This window comes from Musa acuminata, chromosome BXJ1-4 (genome assembly GCF_036884655.1).
Source record: "Musa acuminata AAA Group cultivar baxijiao chromosome BXJ1-4, Cavendish_Baxijiao_AAA, whole genome shotgun sequence".
Classification (NCBI taxonomy): Eukaryota; Viridiplantae; Streptophyta; class Magnoliopsida; order Zingiberales; family Musaceae; genus Musa; species Musa acuminata.
In genome coordinates this window covers 26206510-26222315 of record NC_088330.1, presented here as the reverse complement: position 1 = coordinate 26222315, position 15806 = coordinate 26206510, and the positions used below count along the sequence as shown (strand labels likewise).

The 15806-nt window shown below is 37.0% G+C and overlaps 1 protein-coding gene across 1 annotated transcript in view; it reads left to right on the top strand.

Moving 5' to 3' along the window:
• The window catches only part of LOC135651195 (aminopeptidase P2-like), a 45399-nt gene that overhangs the window by 16231 nt on the left and 13362 nt on the right, over nucleotides 1-15806 (top strand). Inside the window, exons 6-10 of the mRNA XM_065171089.1 lie at nucleotides 4069-4326; nucleotides 10944-11095; nucleotides 13376-13566; nucleotides 13714-13822; nucleotides 13930-14084. Of these exons, the coding sequence (XP_065027161.1) occupies nucleotides 4069-4326; nucleotides 10944-11095; nucleotides 13376-13566; nucleotides 13714-13822; nucleotides 13930-14084 (865 nt within the window). The remainder of the gene's footprint in view (nucleotides 1-4068; nucleotides 4327-10943; nucleotides 11096-13375; nucleotides 13567-13713; nucleotides 13823-13929; nucleotides 14085-15806) is intronic.

Genomic DNA, 15806 nt, shown 5'->3' with positions numbered 1-15806 from the left:
AAGCGAGAAACTTAGTGATGCAAAACAACATTATTCTACATACGATAAAGAATTTTATGCAATTGTGTAATGTCTTAGGTATTTGTGATATTACCTTATGCTGCAAGAGTTTGTCTTGTTGTTTGACTACCAGGGCCTAAGGTACTTAAATGCTCAAAAGAAGTTAAATGCTCGACATGCCAAGTGGATTGAGTTTCTCAATGAATACTCTTTTGTAAATAAGCATTGTTTTGGCGCTTAAAACAAAACTACTAATGCCCTTAGTCGAATTTCTACAATCCGATCTACCATAAGTGAGGTCATAGGATTCGAGCGATTAAAAGAAGTGTATATCTAATGTCTAGACTTATGTCACATATATTAAAAAGTCCAAGATGGAAATCATCGTGAACATATAAACTTCATTCTTAGGGATGATTACCTTTTTCAATCTATTAGATTGTGTGTTCTTCGATCCTCCCTTTGAGACTACCTTGTTTGGGATATACATGCGGGTGGATTAGCCAGTCACCTAGGCTGAGACAAGACCATTGCATTAGTCGGTAATAGATTTTACTACCCTTTCTTAAAGCGAGATGTTGCTCAAGTGGTGTTGTAGTGTCACTTCTATCAAATTGCTAAAACTCACAAACACAATACCAGCCTATACACCCCTTTATCCATTCCACATTCACCATGGCAAGATGTGAGTTTAAATTTTGTCCTTGGACTTCCCAAAACAGTCATGATCATGACTCTATTCTAGTTGTTGTTGATCGATTTTCAAAAATGGTCTACTTTATCCCATGTAACAAGACCAATGACTCCTCAGTCCTCACACATTACTAAATTATTCTTTTGAGAAGTGGTTAAATTACATAGCTTGCCCTTAACCTTGGTGTCCGAAAGGGATGCCAAATTTGTTAGCTACTTTTGGAAAACATTATGGAAACTGCTTGGTATAACATTGAAGTTCTCTTCAGTCTTTCACCCTAGACTTATGGTCAAACTAAGGTTGTTAACTATTTCTTGGAAAATTTTTTTAGATGTTTAGTTGGGGTGAAACTCGAAAATTGGGCCTTAACCTTATCCACTGTAGAATTTGCATACAATAACTCAGTCAACCGCTCCATCGAAATAAATCAATTTCAAACTATCCTTGACTATACTCCTCGCACTCCCATTTACCTTGCACCCCTTTCACTTGACTATCATGCCTCGGAACCAACCCACTCCTTCACTCAACATATTCATGATTTGTATACTGAGATTCGACGTAAAATTGCCTTAAGTAAATTACAAACTTATTGTTAATGCACATCGTAGAAGTCAAGAGTTCCAAGTTGGTGATTATGTTCTAGTTTGCATTTGCCCTAAGAGATTCCCTAAAAACTCATTCAAAAAGTTGCATGCTCAAGCCATTGGTCCTTCTCCCATTATCCAAAAACTGGGATCTAATGCTTACATGCTCAATTTGCCTTATGACTGAAATATTAGTCCAGTTTTCAAAGTGGAGGATTTAGCTTCATTTCATGGTACTTTTGATCCTCCTCTATCTACCGATGTTCCTCCAAGTGGCGATCCTCTCAAAGCACTGATTCTCCCACAACATAGGGATAACGTAGAGGCCATTCTTGATGATCACGTTGTTCGTCTACTACTAACAATTACTCAACACTTTCTTGTCAAGTGGCATGATCGTCCAGCTTTCGATGCCACTTGGATTACTTTGGAGGAACTTCGTGACTTTACAGTAGACTTATTGGACCAGTACCTTGTAGATCACTCTTAGGGGTTGAGTTCTTTTCCATTGGGGAAGAATAAATGGAGAACTATCGAGCTTTACAAAGGATTTCAGAAAAGTTTATTCTAGGCAAAGATATTAACAAAAAATCATCAATTAATTAGCCTAGAAATTTTAAGAGTTGTGTTGAAAATTAAAAAGTTTTTTGGTCTTTCTAGAGACTCCTTTTGTATTAAGTGCCTCTTCTATTAAGGGTACTAATTTATTATTTAGTTATCTTAGAAGTCACATTTTGGATTTCTAAAAAGCATACTAATTCCTTAAGAGATTGCTCTTGGGAATTATTATCTTTATTAATTGTTCAAAGCAAGGTTTGTTATTTCGTATCGTACCGGAGTATCGAGTTCAGCTCGGTACGGTATGGTACGAGTATATCGAGTGGTACGCTTAAGTGTACCATTCGGTATATATAATAATAATAATAATAATAATAATAATAATAATAAATCAAAAATAAAAAGAGAGGCGATGTCGCCGAAGCGACGCGATGTTGCCTTGTTTCTTTCGCCTGCGTGGGGAGAAGAAACGGTTTCTTTTGCTTGGTTTCTTCTCCCTGTGAGAAGTCACCGACGGCGGCTCGGCGACGTTGCCTCGTTTCTTCTACCCGTGTGGGGAGAAGAAACGGTTTCTTCTCGATTTCTTCTGCTTGGTTTCTTCTCCCCGCGGAAGCCTCGGCGACGTCGTCGAGGCTTCTTCTTCCCGCACGGATGAGGAGGAGTCGCCGATGACACTGAGGCGTTGTTGCCTTAGACAAGGAGGAGGCAACATATCATCTGCGGCATCCTACGAGGGAGGGTGGTGATGGATCGGGATCGTCGAGGGAGAGCGGCGCCGGATTTCCAGGTTCTCCCTTTTCTTCTCACTCTTTTTCCTTCGACCGTCACCGACCGATCTCGGGTGGTAACGGGGCAGAAGCAGCCCAAATTGGCTGTACTGCCCAATAGCGGGCGGTCCGTGTATTGGTCTATTGGCGGACCATTTCACCGGGTGGTATCATTCGAAATTAAAAACCTTGGTTCTAAGGCTCCTAGACCCCTAAAAATAGTAGAGCTTGTTAATGGATTAAACACTTCAGATTTGAATTTAAAAAAGGCTTGCATCTTCTCTCTCCTAGTCTCTTACACTCTTCTCTTGCTATCTTGTTCTCTTGCTTTCTCTTTGCATTTCTTTTTCTCTACTTTGTTCTACATCAATATGTCATATTAGTTTGCAGATTTGAACTACCACACTACTACAATCTGAGGCATTTAGTTTGGTGGTCAACTTTTTGTCTTTAATTTAATATAGCATCAATGGAAGTCTCAAGTAGAAGACAAAGTCAACAAATAAAGATAATTGAATCTATGGAGTGAAAAGGCAAGGGGCTAGGAGGTCATGGATCTGAACAAGGTCAGAAGGTGAAGAAATGCTCATCACAAAGAGAAAGAAGACAGCAAGGTCACAAGGCCTAGAGTACATTGTTTCTTTAGACTACAAATTTAGCATGTCATCCTGTTTCAAGCATCTTTTTGTTTATACATTAACTAAAATTATTCAACTACCAAGACACTATAAAATGAGGACTTCATCACATATTTTTCCGTATTCATTATCAACTAGAACTCCCTAAAAATTCGATTATATTTTCAGGTAAACAATAGGAAGAAGAATAAAATAATGATAATATAAGACTTCTACTACAGGAAACCGACTTCTAAAAGTTAGTTCAGAAACACTTCAAAATTTCCTGAAAATAAAAAATGGCCAAACTAAATAACTTGACTCTTGGATTATGATTAATCAAATCGAGTCAATAGGACTTGAATTGGAACTCCTTTTCATCAAGGGTCTCCACAATATGGGAAAATGGATCCATTTTACTCACTTATTGGTTGATTAAGGCATATTGTATGGACCCCATGCTATTTGGTGGTGCTTCTCTGAAGGTGCATATGATGCAGTCATTCTTCTTCTGCTTTTGTAAATAGGGGTATAAACTGAAGTTGTTAGCTATATCCTGTTAACTGCAGTAATAGCCTTAGAAAAAGGGATACAGAGAGAACAAAAAAGTGGGAGGGGGGCAAAAGAAAAGCATTGAAAGTAAAAGAAACATGCTCCATAGTTACTGGACATGATAGATTCTGTAACTCTCTTCATAAGCAGCAACAGTTGCTGTTAATTGGTTTAAATGCTATATCATTCAAAAAAGATCTTGTGCTTTAATGTTATATTGTACCAATTGATGACAGTTACATGGCCATTACTTCTCCTTGCTGATATTCTAGGTGATAACTTCCATTGTGCAGGTTGGCAGCAAGTGGTGCAAAACTCTGGTTAGATCCATCAAGTGTGAATGCTGCAATTGTCAGCATTTTCAAGTCTGCTTGTGAAAAACATAATAGAAAAACTAGAAAAGGAGAAAAAAAGGAAGTTGTTGCATCAATAAAAAATCAAGATATTCAGGCAGAAGGGCCTTTTGGACTGTACAAGGTTTCTCCTGTTACCATGGCCAAGGCAGTGAAGAATAGGGCAGAAATTGAGGGGATGCACAATTCACATTTAAGGTAAAAATTAGCTTGTGATTTGACATTACATTTTGTGTTTGATAAAGTTGTCAAATCATACTTTTTTATGTTTCAAACATGCAAACATGGAGCTAAATATTAGCTATGGCTAGAGATTAGTCAACTTATTCAAGGCTAAATTATTGAAAACTCTAAATCTAGAATTTAGCGAGAAAATAGTTATTATCATGTGTGTATCTACACATACTTTTTGTATCTTAATACACATCAACATATGCAATTATTTTACTTTTGCAAATTTCCATGTCATCCTGTATCCGTGAACTCGATAGCTGATTCTGTAGTAGAATATGATGCCAGGCTCCATACTGGTCACATCCTTTGCTGCTTGCAAAATTTCTACAGTTGCCTCTTGTATTTTGCATATTTAGTTATGAGAGTCAAAGAACTATCACGGCTCTGTCAACAAATTTGTGGCTTTGTCATCCATTAGGGTGAACCTAGAGCACAAGACTCTTGCTGCAGGGTCTGAGAAGGGTAAATGTTTGCAGACTTACCAATCCCATACACTTGGTGAAATACAAGTGAATGCCATGACTAAAATCAAGATGCTTTATCTTGATTGCACAGATATTCAATTAGTAAGAAACTTGCAATAGTGATTCCTGTATTGTCAAATTCTTTATGATAGTGGTCTGAACTATGAACTTTTGGCTATATGTTGCCTTAAATAGTTCTCATTATAGGAAAAGAACCATTTAGTCAGCCCTAGATAACTGGGGACATTACTGCTTGTTATTGTGGTTTCACTTAGCATGACAATGCATAGATGAGCATTCTTGGCTTCACGTGAATACATTATATGTCAGCTCAATAATACGTTGATACACGCTTCACATGACATCATGTCGTGTTATACTAGGATCATGCAACAGTGAATCTATTGGCTCACCTGTGGACCATGTGATGGAGAACCACTAGGTTTATAAAGGATTTTAGAAGAGTTTATTCTAGGTAAAGAAATCAACAAAAAGTCATCAATTAGATGGCTTAGAAACTCTAAGATTTGTGTGAAAAATTGAAGGACCTCTTGGTCTTTCTACGTGTTAATCTTGAACTCTACTTTTGTTTTAAGTGTACTCATTTTTTCTTCTTAGATGCGATAAGGTTTTTAAAGCTATTTCGGTCTCCTAGAAGTCACATTTTGGGTTTCCCAAAGGCATATATAAGTTCTCTATAAGTCAGTGGAGATAGTCTAGGCGATTAGTCTTACATTGTGTTTATTGATTGTACTAAGGTTCCTAAATCATAGTAGAGCTTGTTAATGGGTGAAACAATTCAGGTTTGTGTGAAAACACTTGCATCTTCTCTCTTCTAGTCTCTTACTCTTCTCTTTAATGTCATGCCTGTCTTGGTTTCTTGTTCTCTCTACTTCTCTTTTTGTTCTAATTCTACATCAATTGGTATCAGAGTTTATCAAGAAACATGCCCTGTATCCCATTGGGACATAACTAACAACAAAAGCTTCATTCAATAGTGAGGCCACTCATGGATCCTCACGTGTGGAGTTGGACTTTAGGGCGACTATCCTTACATAATTGGTGGATCACTTAGCTTTTGGTGCCCTGTAATTTTTTGAAAATTTCACTAATATTTTTGTCAAAAAATACTTTTTTTTGTTAGATCGTGATTTTCACCGCTTCTTTGCCCCCCTGTTTTCTCTCTCTCTCTCTTGTTTTTTTGTTTCCATTTATCACCCTCTCTCTTCCCTTTAACTATGGTATTATTAGACTTTGTAACCTTGAAAGTTGTCAACAAAAAAAGAAAAAAGAAAAAGAGAACCACTTGAATCATTACACCTCTACCTTAGATGTTACAATAGTTAACACCATCATTATCGAAAGGCAATTTGTTGATAGCAATAAAATCATAGCTAGGCGAGGTGAAAACCACACAATTTTGATGATTCCTAAAACCAGTAAACACCCTTATGACCAAATTAACAGACCATGGTACAATGTTGAACCAATTTTTTGATTAAATGACCCAAGTCCTAAGAGCCCTCTATCGCCTCGAAAAATGACCCATGAATGAGGAGGTTGATGAGTCGATTAGGCAACATGATTATTCTTCACAATCCATAACTTCAAATCAAGGAATTTTGCATACTCTCCAACTCCATTTCAAATGAATCATAGGTCTACATATAGGGTATCGGTTTAGAACCATGCTCCAACAATTCCTAATGATTAAGCTTTTGACCATAACAATAAATTCCTAAAACATGCTAGAAATCCACAAACCTAAGTAATGGGCCAATGAGTTCTGTTTGCTAACAATATGAGGGAAATGACTGAAAGAGTCAAATTGGATGTCTCAAACTTTGATGCTAGGTTTGACCTAAATGTGTTTGTCAACTGGTCAGATAGTATAGCGGATTACTTTGAGGGGCACGGAATGATTAATATTGAACGTGTGAGGTTTGCAAAAATGAAATTGATAGGGTCCACTAAGAAGTATTGACAACATGTCCAACATAGTTTTGACCAAGGATTGACTTACCGAATCATACCGCCCGGTACGGGCGGTACGTACCGGTCCGATAGGTGACCGGTACGCGGACCGCCCGCTACCGGGCGGAACGAATAATAATAATAAAATAATATATATATATATATATATATTAATAATTTAAATAAAATCGAGGCGACGTCGCGTCGCCTCGGCGATGTCACCGAGGCGACACGACGTCGCCTTTCTCGGCGACGTCGCCGAGGCGACGCAGCGCCTTTCTCGGCGACGTCGCCGAGGCGACATGACGTCGCTTTTTTCGGCGACGTCGCCGAGGCGACACGACGTCGCCTTTTTCGGCGACGTCGCCGAGGCGACACGACGTCGCCTTTTTCGGCGACGTCGCCGAGGCGACACGACGTCGCCTTTTTCGGCGACGTCGCCGAGGCGACATATATATATATATATATATATATATATATATATATATATATATAATTTAAATAAACGTCGCCTCGGCGACGTCGCCCCGTGTGGGGAAGGAAATGGCGACGTCGCCGAGGCGATGCGACGTCGGCCAATAAAAAAATAAAAAAAATATAATATATATATATATACATATCGCTCGGTATACCGCTCGGTATACCGAGCGGTATACCGTTCCGTACCGTACCGAGAGATCGTCGAAACTCCGGTACGGTACGAAATTTCAAACCTTGGTTTTGACTTCGTATTACTCAATGGGTAGTCTTGAAACAAAAACTTAAGGAAGAGAACTGACAAGTTGATTATAGTGTGGGTAGCACTATAAATGTAGTCTCAAAATTTTTTATCAAGAGACAACTTTAAGATAGTCACATTCGAAGTCTTTCAAGGTAGCCTAGGTTGACAAAACCACTTTACTTATGATTTAGAGGTGCTTGGTGCCAATTAAAATGGGCGATTACTAGCATGAGATTTGTTATGATGTTCAGCCAATGAATGTTGTCCATATTCTTGGTTGTATGATCTCGACCAGGGTATACAGTTTCGAATGATCCCGCTCGGTACGGGCAGTACGTGCCGGTCCGACAGGTTACCGGTACGCGGACCGTCCGTTATCGGGCGGAACACTTAAAAGCGTCCCGTATCGGACGATACAGGGTTATATCGGGCGGTAACGGTCGAAATTTCGATTGTTACATCAAGCCCTTGAGTTGGGGAGATTGTAACACTGTAATTAGTCCCACGTCAAAAGTAGACAAGACTAAGATTAATTTACAAGGGTTTGATGGGTGTACTATTGTCAACTTCAGCATAAGTATTTTGGCCAATGGTTTGACTCAACAAAGTTAACATGCCATTTATCCCATTTGGTCTGGTCGTGACAAAGTTACTCTTGGAATCATTACGTTCATTGATTGTACTAAGGCTCCTAAACCTTGATAAATAATAGTGCTTCTCAATGGATGAACCAGTTTAGATTTGAATGAAAAAACTTACATCTTCTTTGTTCTAGTCTCTTCCTCTCCTCTCTTGCTCTCTCTCTCTACTTCTCTCTCTGTTCTACATCACCCTGCCAGCACATTTAGTTCCTGCCAAGGACAATATAAGCTAATTACATGAGTCAGTTTGGAGGGGCTAAATTGATTACAGATTATGTTGCCAATGTTGAGTGAGTTATCTGGGTTTGTTTTGAGATGTAAAGTATTTTTTTATTTTAAGAACCAAAGGCTGAGTATAAACTTTGTTGCAAGCACTCTTTGAAGTTTTGGTTGAAACTTGAAAGTCAGAACTTAATTTTTTTTTCCCTGAGACCCAGTTAACTTAAAGCTATGTTTAGCTTTGGAATTGTTCAATAGATTTCTGTAACATATAAATTGTATATATGGTTTAACTAAGTTACGTTAACTTTGACATCCTCATTCCTTATTTTTTATTTTACTTTGATTAGAAAGTTTTATGATGATGTGCAAATGCCATCAATTTGTTTTATGTCTATGCTTCATTGTGACAAATAGAAGTACACCTGTGAAAGTATTGATGTAGCTATAACATTGCTACTTCTTTTAAGAATTCCTCATTTATTTGGCACCTGAGAGAGCTTGCTGACTATTGTCTTCAACAGTTGTAGTTATCTACGATCCTCTTTTGAATCATTCTGCCCATCAACTAACATTTGGGCTCTTTAGGTGAGGCCTTCTTTGTCTAAACTTGTCTTTCATAGGACCTGGGTCTAGCGATTGACATCCAGTTGGTCATAAATTTTGTTGAATTCGTTTTTGGTCCTTTTGGTCTTAGAACGTGCATTACAAGCACCTGTTTCTTAGTGAGAAAATGTTCCAGTGATGGATGGTGAAGATTGCATGAATATTCACACACAGTACCAATTTGGTACTATCTGTGATCTTTCAAGTGTGTCAACAATCCGGTACGGTACAGTATTGCAAACCTTGCTGATTCCTCTGTCATTTTTGGTAACAAAATGTTGAAACCTCAGAAGAAGTTTCATAAGTGGAATTAGCAAGGTTTGCAATACTGTACCGTACCGGTATTTCGACCTGGGCTCGGTACCGGTACGGTACGGTATACCGAGCGGTACACCCAGGTGTACCGAGTACTGTAGCAACTGCTACAGTACTCGGACCGGTAACAGTAGGTCCGCGTACCGAAAACCTATCGGACCGGTACGTACCGGGCGGTATGGCTCGGTACGACAGACCCTGGGAATTAGTATGTTAGACTCCTCCATTGTCACTCTTTGAATTTCTCTTTGCCTGTCTTTTTGTTATTTATTTCCAGTTCACTTTTCTTTAATCTTTATTATGGTTTATTTGATGTTCTCTTACATCATAGAAGAGCATAACAGAACAATAACGTGTAAGATTATGTATTCAAGGATATAAGTCTAGTACCATATCTCATATTAGAGCCTGGACTGATCAATATGGCTTGTGGGTGTTGGTCATATACTTGGCCAATATTGATTGTATCAATAAGGAAAAGTAATAAAAAAGGAATAGGTTATTCTTCCCATGTTGTGGTAGAAGCCTCATTGATCATTGGCTGGCAAGGTGTATGAGTGTTTGCCTGAGAGAGAGGGATGGACTGCAGGCCACATTGGTGGGAGGTGGTGGAGGAGAAAGATGAGAGTATGAGGAGCACTATGCTCTCTACATGTGTCTGGGATTCCTTGTTTAAGTTTTTCAGTTGCTGTTGGCTGGTTTTTGATATTCGGAATTGGGTGATCCACATACTAAACTCCAGTTGGACAGGGTCTTGCTGCTTGGCAAACATGGTGTACCATGATACATAAATCATTGGATATATTTACGTGCTTACTTAAAAGGTATCCATGCTTTTATCATCATAGACTTTTATCACATTATGTTCCTTATGGTACTACTCCCTGCGAATCAGTAAAATGATTCTTCCACTGGTTGTTTGTGGAATTGTTGCCTAGTTTCTTTGGCTTTATCTGTTTCTCTAGCTTGAATTTTTTTATGCTTTACTTACAGAATATTTCCATGAAGGTTAGCTTTCACACTCCCCAGCAATTATGTAATTTGGTTGTCTCCTGGTAGTATACATGTCATTATATTGAGACATGTAAATGATGGCATTTATTACTGAACTTATATGTGCTTAGACTTTTGTTGTACATGCAATAAATATGTGTTAAATGAGACATAAGATAGTCCCAGAAAAAAGCCACTAAGATTTCATAGGGCTTTCTTATTTTCTGTTGTGTGTCTTGTATCTGATCCAACATTGACAGGAAATGTATTGGATGATAAATAAGATTGATGGTGCAGTCTTAATAATGTGTATGTATCTACATGCTATCATTAGTTTATATGAAATAATTGATAGCTTTTTGAACTATTTTTTGTAAAACCATGGATTTGGGCATGGGACAGTGTTGATCTATGTCATGCTGGTACACAACAATGTTCTAATGCATAACCCAACATGCCCTTTTGCTGTGAAATTTGAAACGTTGCTCAAAACCTCTGATAACAAGAACTAGTATGAGTTTAACTGCTGTTGATAACAAGAACTAATGCATAACCCAACAATGTTCTATAAGTTTTATTTTAATAATCATGCCGAGTGAAAGATTAGTGATACTTATGTGATAGGTAATGGTATTTTTTCTTTTGCAGAGATGCTGCTGCTTTAGCTGAATTTTGGGCTTGGCTTGAAGAGGAAATTTCTAAGAATATAGCATATACAGAAGTAGAAGTTGCTGATAAATTGCTTGAATTTCGTAAAAAACAGCCTGGTTTTCTAGATACAAGTTTTGACACTATTAGTGGTAAGTGTTTTTATAACGATGTTGATAATGGGGCATGCCTTTCATGGTAAACATTGATGTTGTCTAACCATGTGAGAAATTCCATGCATCATTACACAAACAAGTTGAAATTCCCAACCATTAGGGACCAGTTATATGAATCATGATTTGCCTTATCGATCCATACCGACGTATCAACTAATTGTTGGTACGGTATGTACTGAGTTGTACCGAGCTATACTGAGTGTACTGACACGTACGACATGGGGCGTACTGATTACTACCCATACTGGTTCCCTATCAGATTAGTAGGTACCACTCGTACCGAGCAGTATGCAGTGGTACGGTGAACCTTTATGAATATTTTTTCCATTGAGTTCTATTAACTGAAACATCACTATTCCAAGTGATCACTATCTAATCCTTTATTATTGTTTATAATAAAGGTTTCTTAGGCATTCCTTACCTCTTGTTTCACTTCCAATCTAAATTTTTGTCGCCTAATAAGTCTTTTTATAGGTCTCTTTAACACATGCAGCCACCTACAATGGTTTTCCAACATTCAACACTGGAACTATTCTGTATCATTCACAAAAAGCCATATGCACCGTTATATTTGTCCACCATTATCTTTCAACATAGTTATTTAAAGCTAAATATTCACTTTCTTTCGTTTGTTTATGCTGATATTTCATTGTTATATGCTTAAAATTCTGAATCACCTTCTTAAGTCAGATCCATCCTGATCTTTCTATATATATATATATATATATATTCAAAAAAACCATAAGATATACCTACAGAGTGTTTAATTTGTCAACTGAGATCGGATTTCTTAATGTAATTTTGCAATATCTTCTTTTTAGGGCTGCATCGTTTTTTCCACATATGATGAATCTGTTGTACTCTTGTGCTCTTAAAGTCTTCCATGTAAATCCAAGTCCATTAAATTCGAAGTTATATGGAGATGTTAGTGCCAGGTCAGTTCTACATTACACCACTTCAGTGCTATGATACATGTATCTACAGTTAAGGTACAAATTAACAAGACTTTAAGTTCCCTGCCATGGATTGTAACTACCTTATCTATGTTTATGAATTTTCTATTTCTAATTGTTTAGTACTCCATGTTTGAGTTCTAACAATCTGGATTCTTCCAAACAGATTTTTATATCTTTAAAAGTTGAGATTGAGCATTTATAGCATTCCCCTACTGATCAGGCTTATTTTTTAGCTTTTCTCCTTGGAAAATTCCATAGTTCCTTTCTACTTAATATTCATATATTATAAACAAAGAAAAAGTTATCGTTGCATTTACGAAACCCTAGGAAAAAAACAAAGAAAATGTTGTTCATTTGGTGAATTAACTTCATGATGGAGAACCTGTGTCATAATGTTCACAGTAGTCACTTTTAATTTATTGTTATCATATTTGACCTGGTCTAAATCATCATGATTATGCATCAAACACCATCCGCTGCAACATTTCTGCAAAATTCTGGAACTATTGTTTCTTAGATTCTTGTTTCTAACATCGTTGCTATTCTCACCTCAATTATGTTATACTTATTTCTCGCTTTGCTCTAGGGGCACATTCAATCCTCTAATGTTTCATTTCCCTAACCGCATAACCATTTTTGTTTGAAACGATTTGTGGAAAACCTACTGGTTTTACATGAAAACGACTGGAGAGACAGAAACAAAAAAAAAAAAGAAAAGAAAATATCAACCTACAGAATTAGATGTTGTCCTTGGTGTGACAAAGTCTTGGCTTACTCCTGGAGAAATGTTATGGAGATATCCTTGATTAAACAAGATGTTAAGTTTCTGCCATATATTGTCATATACAAAAAATGTAAAGTGAAATGAGTCCATTATTTTGACTTTTCAATTAGGCTACTGTTTCCATACTATGCCTACTTCATCCTGCCATCCTCTTGTTCCTGGTCCACAACAACATTTGTGAAATATGTAATTTGAATTCAGCTTAAGGTTTTCTTATACTTATGTCAAGTTATATTTTGGCATATTGATTGCAAAAGTAATTGTATTCATAATATTAATGTTCACCTTGACTCCTATTAGAAAGAAATTAATCTAGAGTTTAAAGCTTCTTCGTGTCAGATTAGTGGCAGGATGTATTTTGGCTGCTTAAAGACTCGAGAATGGTTTCAACAATTCCTAAATTTTTAAGTTTTCTTTGAGATCACCAATGTTATAGAATTTTGATGATTATCTCTAATTATCATGCATAATATATCTGTTAGATATCGTAATAAATAAAAGTTGACCAATTTGCAGGATATGGTGCAAATGGTGCTATAATACATTATAATCCGAATTCAGAAAGTTGTAGTGTTGTTGGTGATAAAAACCTCTTCCTATTAGATAGTGGTGGTCAGTATGTGGATGGTACCACTGACATAACAAGGACAGTGCATTTTGGTGAACCTTCATTGCGACAAAAGGAATGCTTTACCAGAGTTCTACAGGTGCTCAGCTCATCTGTTTATTATTGTTTCAGGTTCAAGTGCTGTCAATAAATTTAGACAAGATTTTTAGTTTGTATATATTTTGCCAACTTCAGCAAAATTAGTTTATGACTTGTTGATCTGAGTTGATTTACTTTGTTGGAACAGGGTCATATAGCTATTGATCAGGCAATATTCCCTGAAGGTACTCCTGGTTTTGTTCTTGATATACTTGCACGATCACCTCTTTGGAAAATTGGACTTGATTACCGACATGGTCAGACTCTCATAATTAGTTATATTATTGGAACATCTATTTTGCGTTTATAATTGTTGAATGTATCAGTGGATAACACGGTGTGATTTCTCCATGCATAACTTCAGGGACAGGTCATGGGGTTGGAGCTGCGCTAAATGTCCATGAAGGACCACAGAGTATAAGCTTCAGATATGGAAATATGACTGCTTTGCAGAAGGGCATGATAGTTAGCAATGAACCTGGATACTATGAAGACAATTCATTTGGTATACGGATTGAGGTGGAGTACATATTCTTATCTTTTTCTCCTCTTTCAGATAAGAGAATATAAATGTTTTGCAGAAGGGGATCAGTGTATGTGTATCACTGTCTCTTACAAATAGAAAACAGGATGTCTTTGCATGCTTCTCATTTTATTTTTGAAAAGGAGATCATGCACATGCACATGCTGCCAGTTTGCAATTATTTATATATGAAAAATGGACTTCTTCTGCACTCTGTATAAATGCAATAAAATGTCAATATAGGAATATTTTAAGAAAACAGTTAAAACTTGGAACAAGCTAAAATTGATGAGCATGCTATTCTAGTTCTTTGACATGACTATTAATAGAAGGAGAAGGCTATCATGCAACGACACTAATGTCTAGGTAACCCGTTATTTGGTTACTTCTATGTCCAGTGATATGATTGATTTAGGGATTCTAGTTAGCATTTTTTTTTCAAAAAGAAGTTCATTTCAGAAACATGTTGACCCATTAAATTTCATTTTTGATGCACGTGATTCTCTCGTGTAGGATGTGCAAGACAGTGATTAATTTTCAAATATTTGTAATTTTGTGTTAATGTCTGAATTAAAAGATAAAGGGGTCTTCTGTTACTATAAGTATATTAAAAGAATTTGTGACTATCTATATTAAAATATGTCCTATTGATCTGTGTATCATTTTGTTAGTGCCTATTGATAAGAAAATTCTGTCGCATATTACCTGAACGAATATTTTGTACATAGTACTAACCACTAACCTTTTTAAAGGAAAAAAAAACTGTCAGAAAATTTTCAAGGTATGACTGATGTGATGTAGGAATATGGTAAAAGTTATTGTATATTTGTATGTTGCAACTATTTTTAAGTCAATTACATTGATCTTTCCCAGCATTGGTTTTTCTTGAGGGCAATATTATCAGTCAAATTTAAATCTACAAGATCTGCTTTAATTTTTTCTAATGAATTTTTCTTAACTTTTCATCTTTAATTTTCTTGCACCACTAATTAACTATTATTGTCTAATTGGTGTATATAAAGTCCTACTGAATTTCATTTTTAAAACAATCCATCATACCTATACAAATACAGGACGGTTTTTATAGGTTCAAGCCATGACTGAATGGTTTTTATATGGATCGGGCAATTTGGCTAGTTCATTGAGGAATAATGTCCGCCCAATACACTTACTGCATCAGGTGACTTGGTTAAAATTTGACCAGTACACAGGTCTCTCTCTCTCTCTCTCTCTCTCTCTTATGCGCTCTCTTTCTCCCCTTGTCCTCCTCCCTGCTTGTCGTCTGTGTTGCCTCGCAGGTACTATCACCTTGCACATCGCCAATGACCCAATGTTTCCTCTCATTCAGGTCGCTGTCTCATCCTCTTAGGTCCTGTATGTCTCCTCTTCTGCTTGTCCTCTGCACTCTTCCTTGTCCCCTTGCTCCATCTTATCCTCCACTAGTCTTCCTTTTCTGCCTCCTCTTCCTTGTCTCTCACTAGTCTGGGCAGTGCCGGCATGTATGAGTGTGGCTACATCAATCTATATTAGTCAGGCACTGAACAATATTGGCATGAGATTGAGATGTTAAATGTTGCTCCATAAAAACAACCAAATCTGTTTTGTTTTGTTTCTAGTTAATTCAATGCTACAAAAAGACTTGTGTTGATAGAGTGATGTTTGGAAGCTGGAAGGGTGCTATGGTAGAAAGGTGAGTTTAGTTGACAGACACTTAAGGA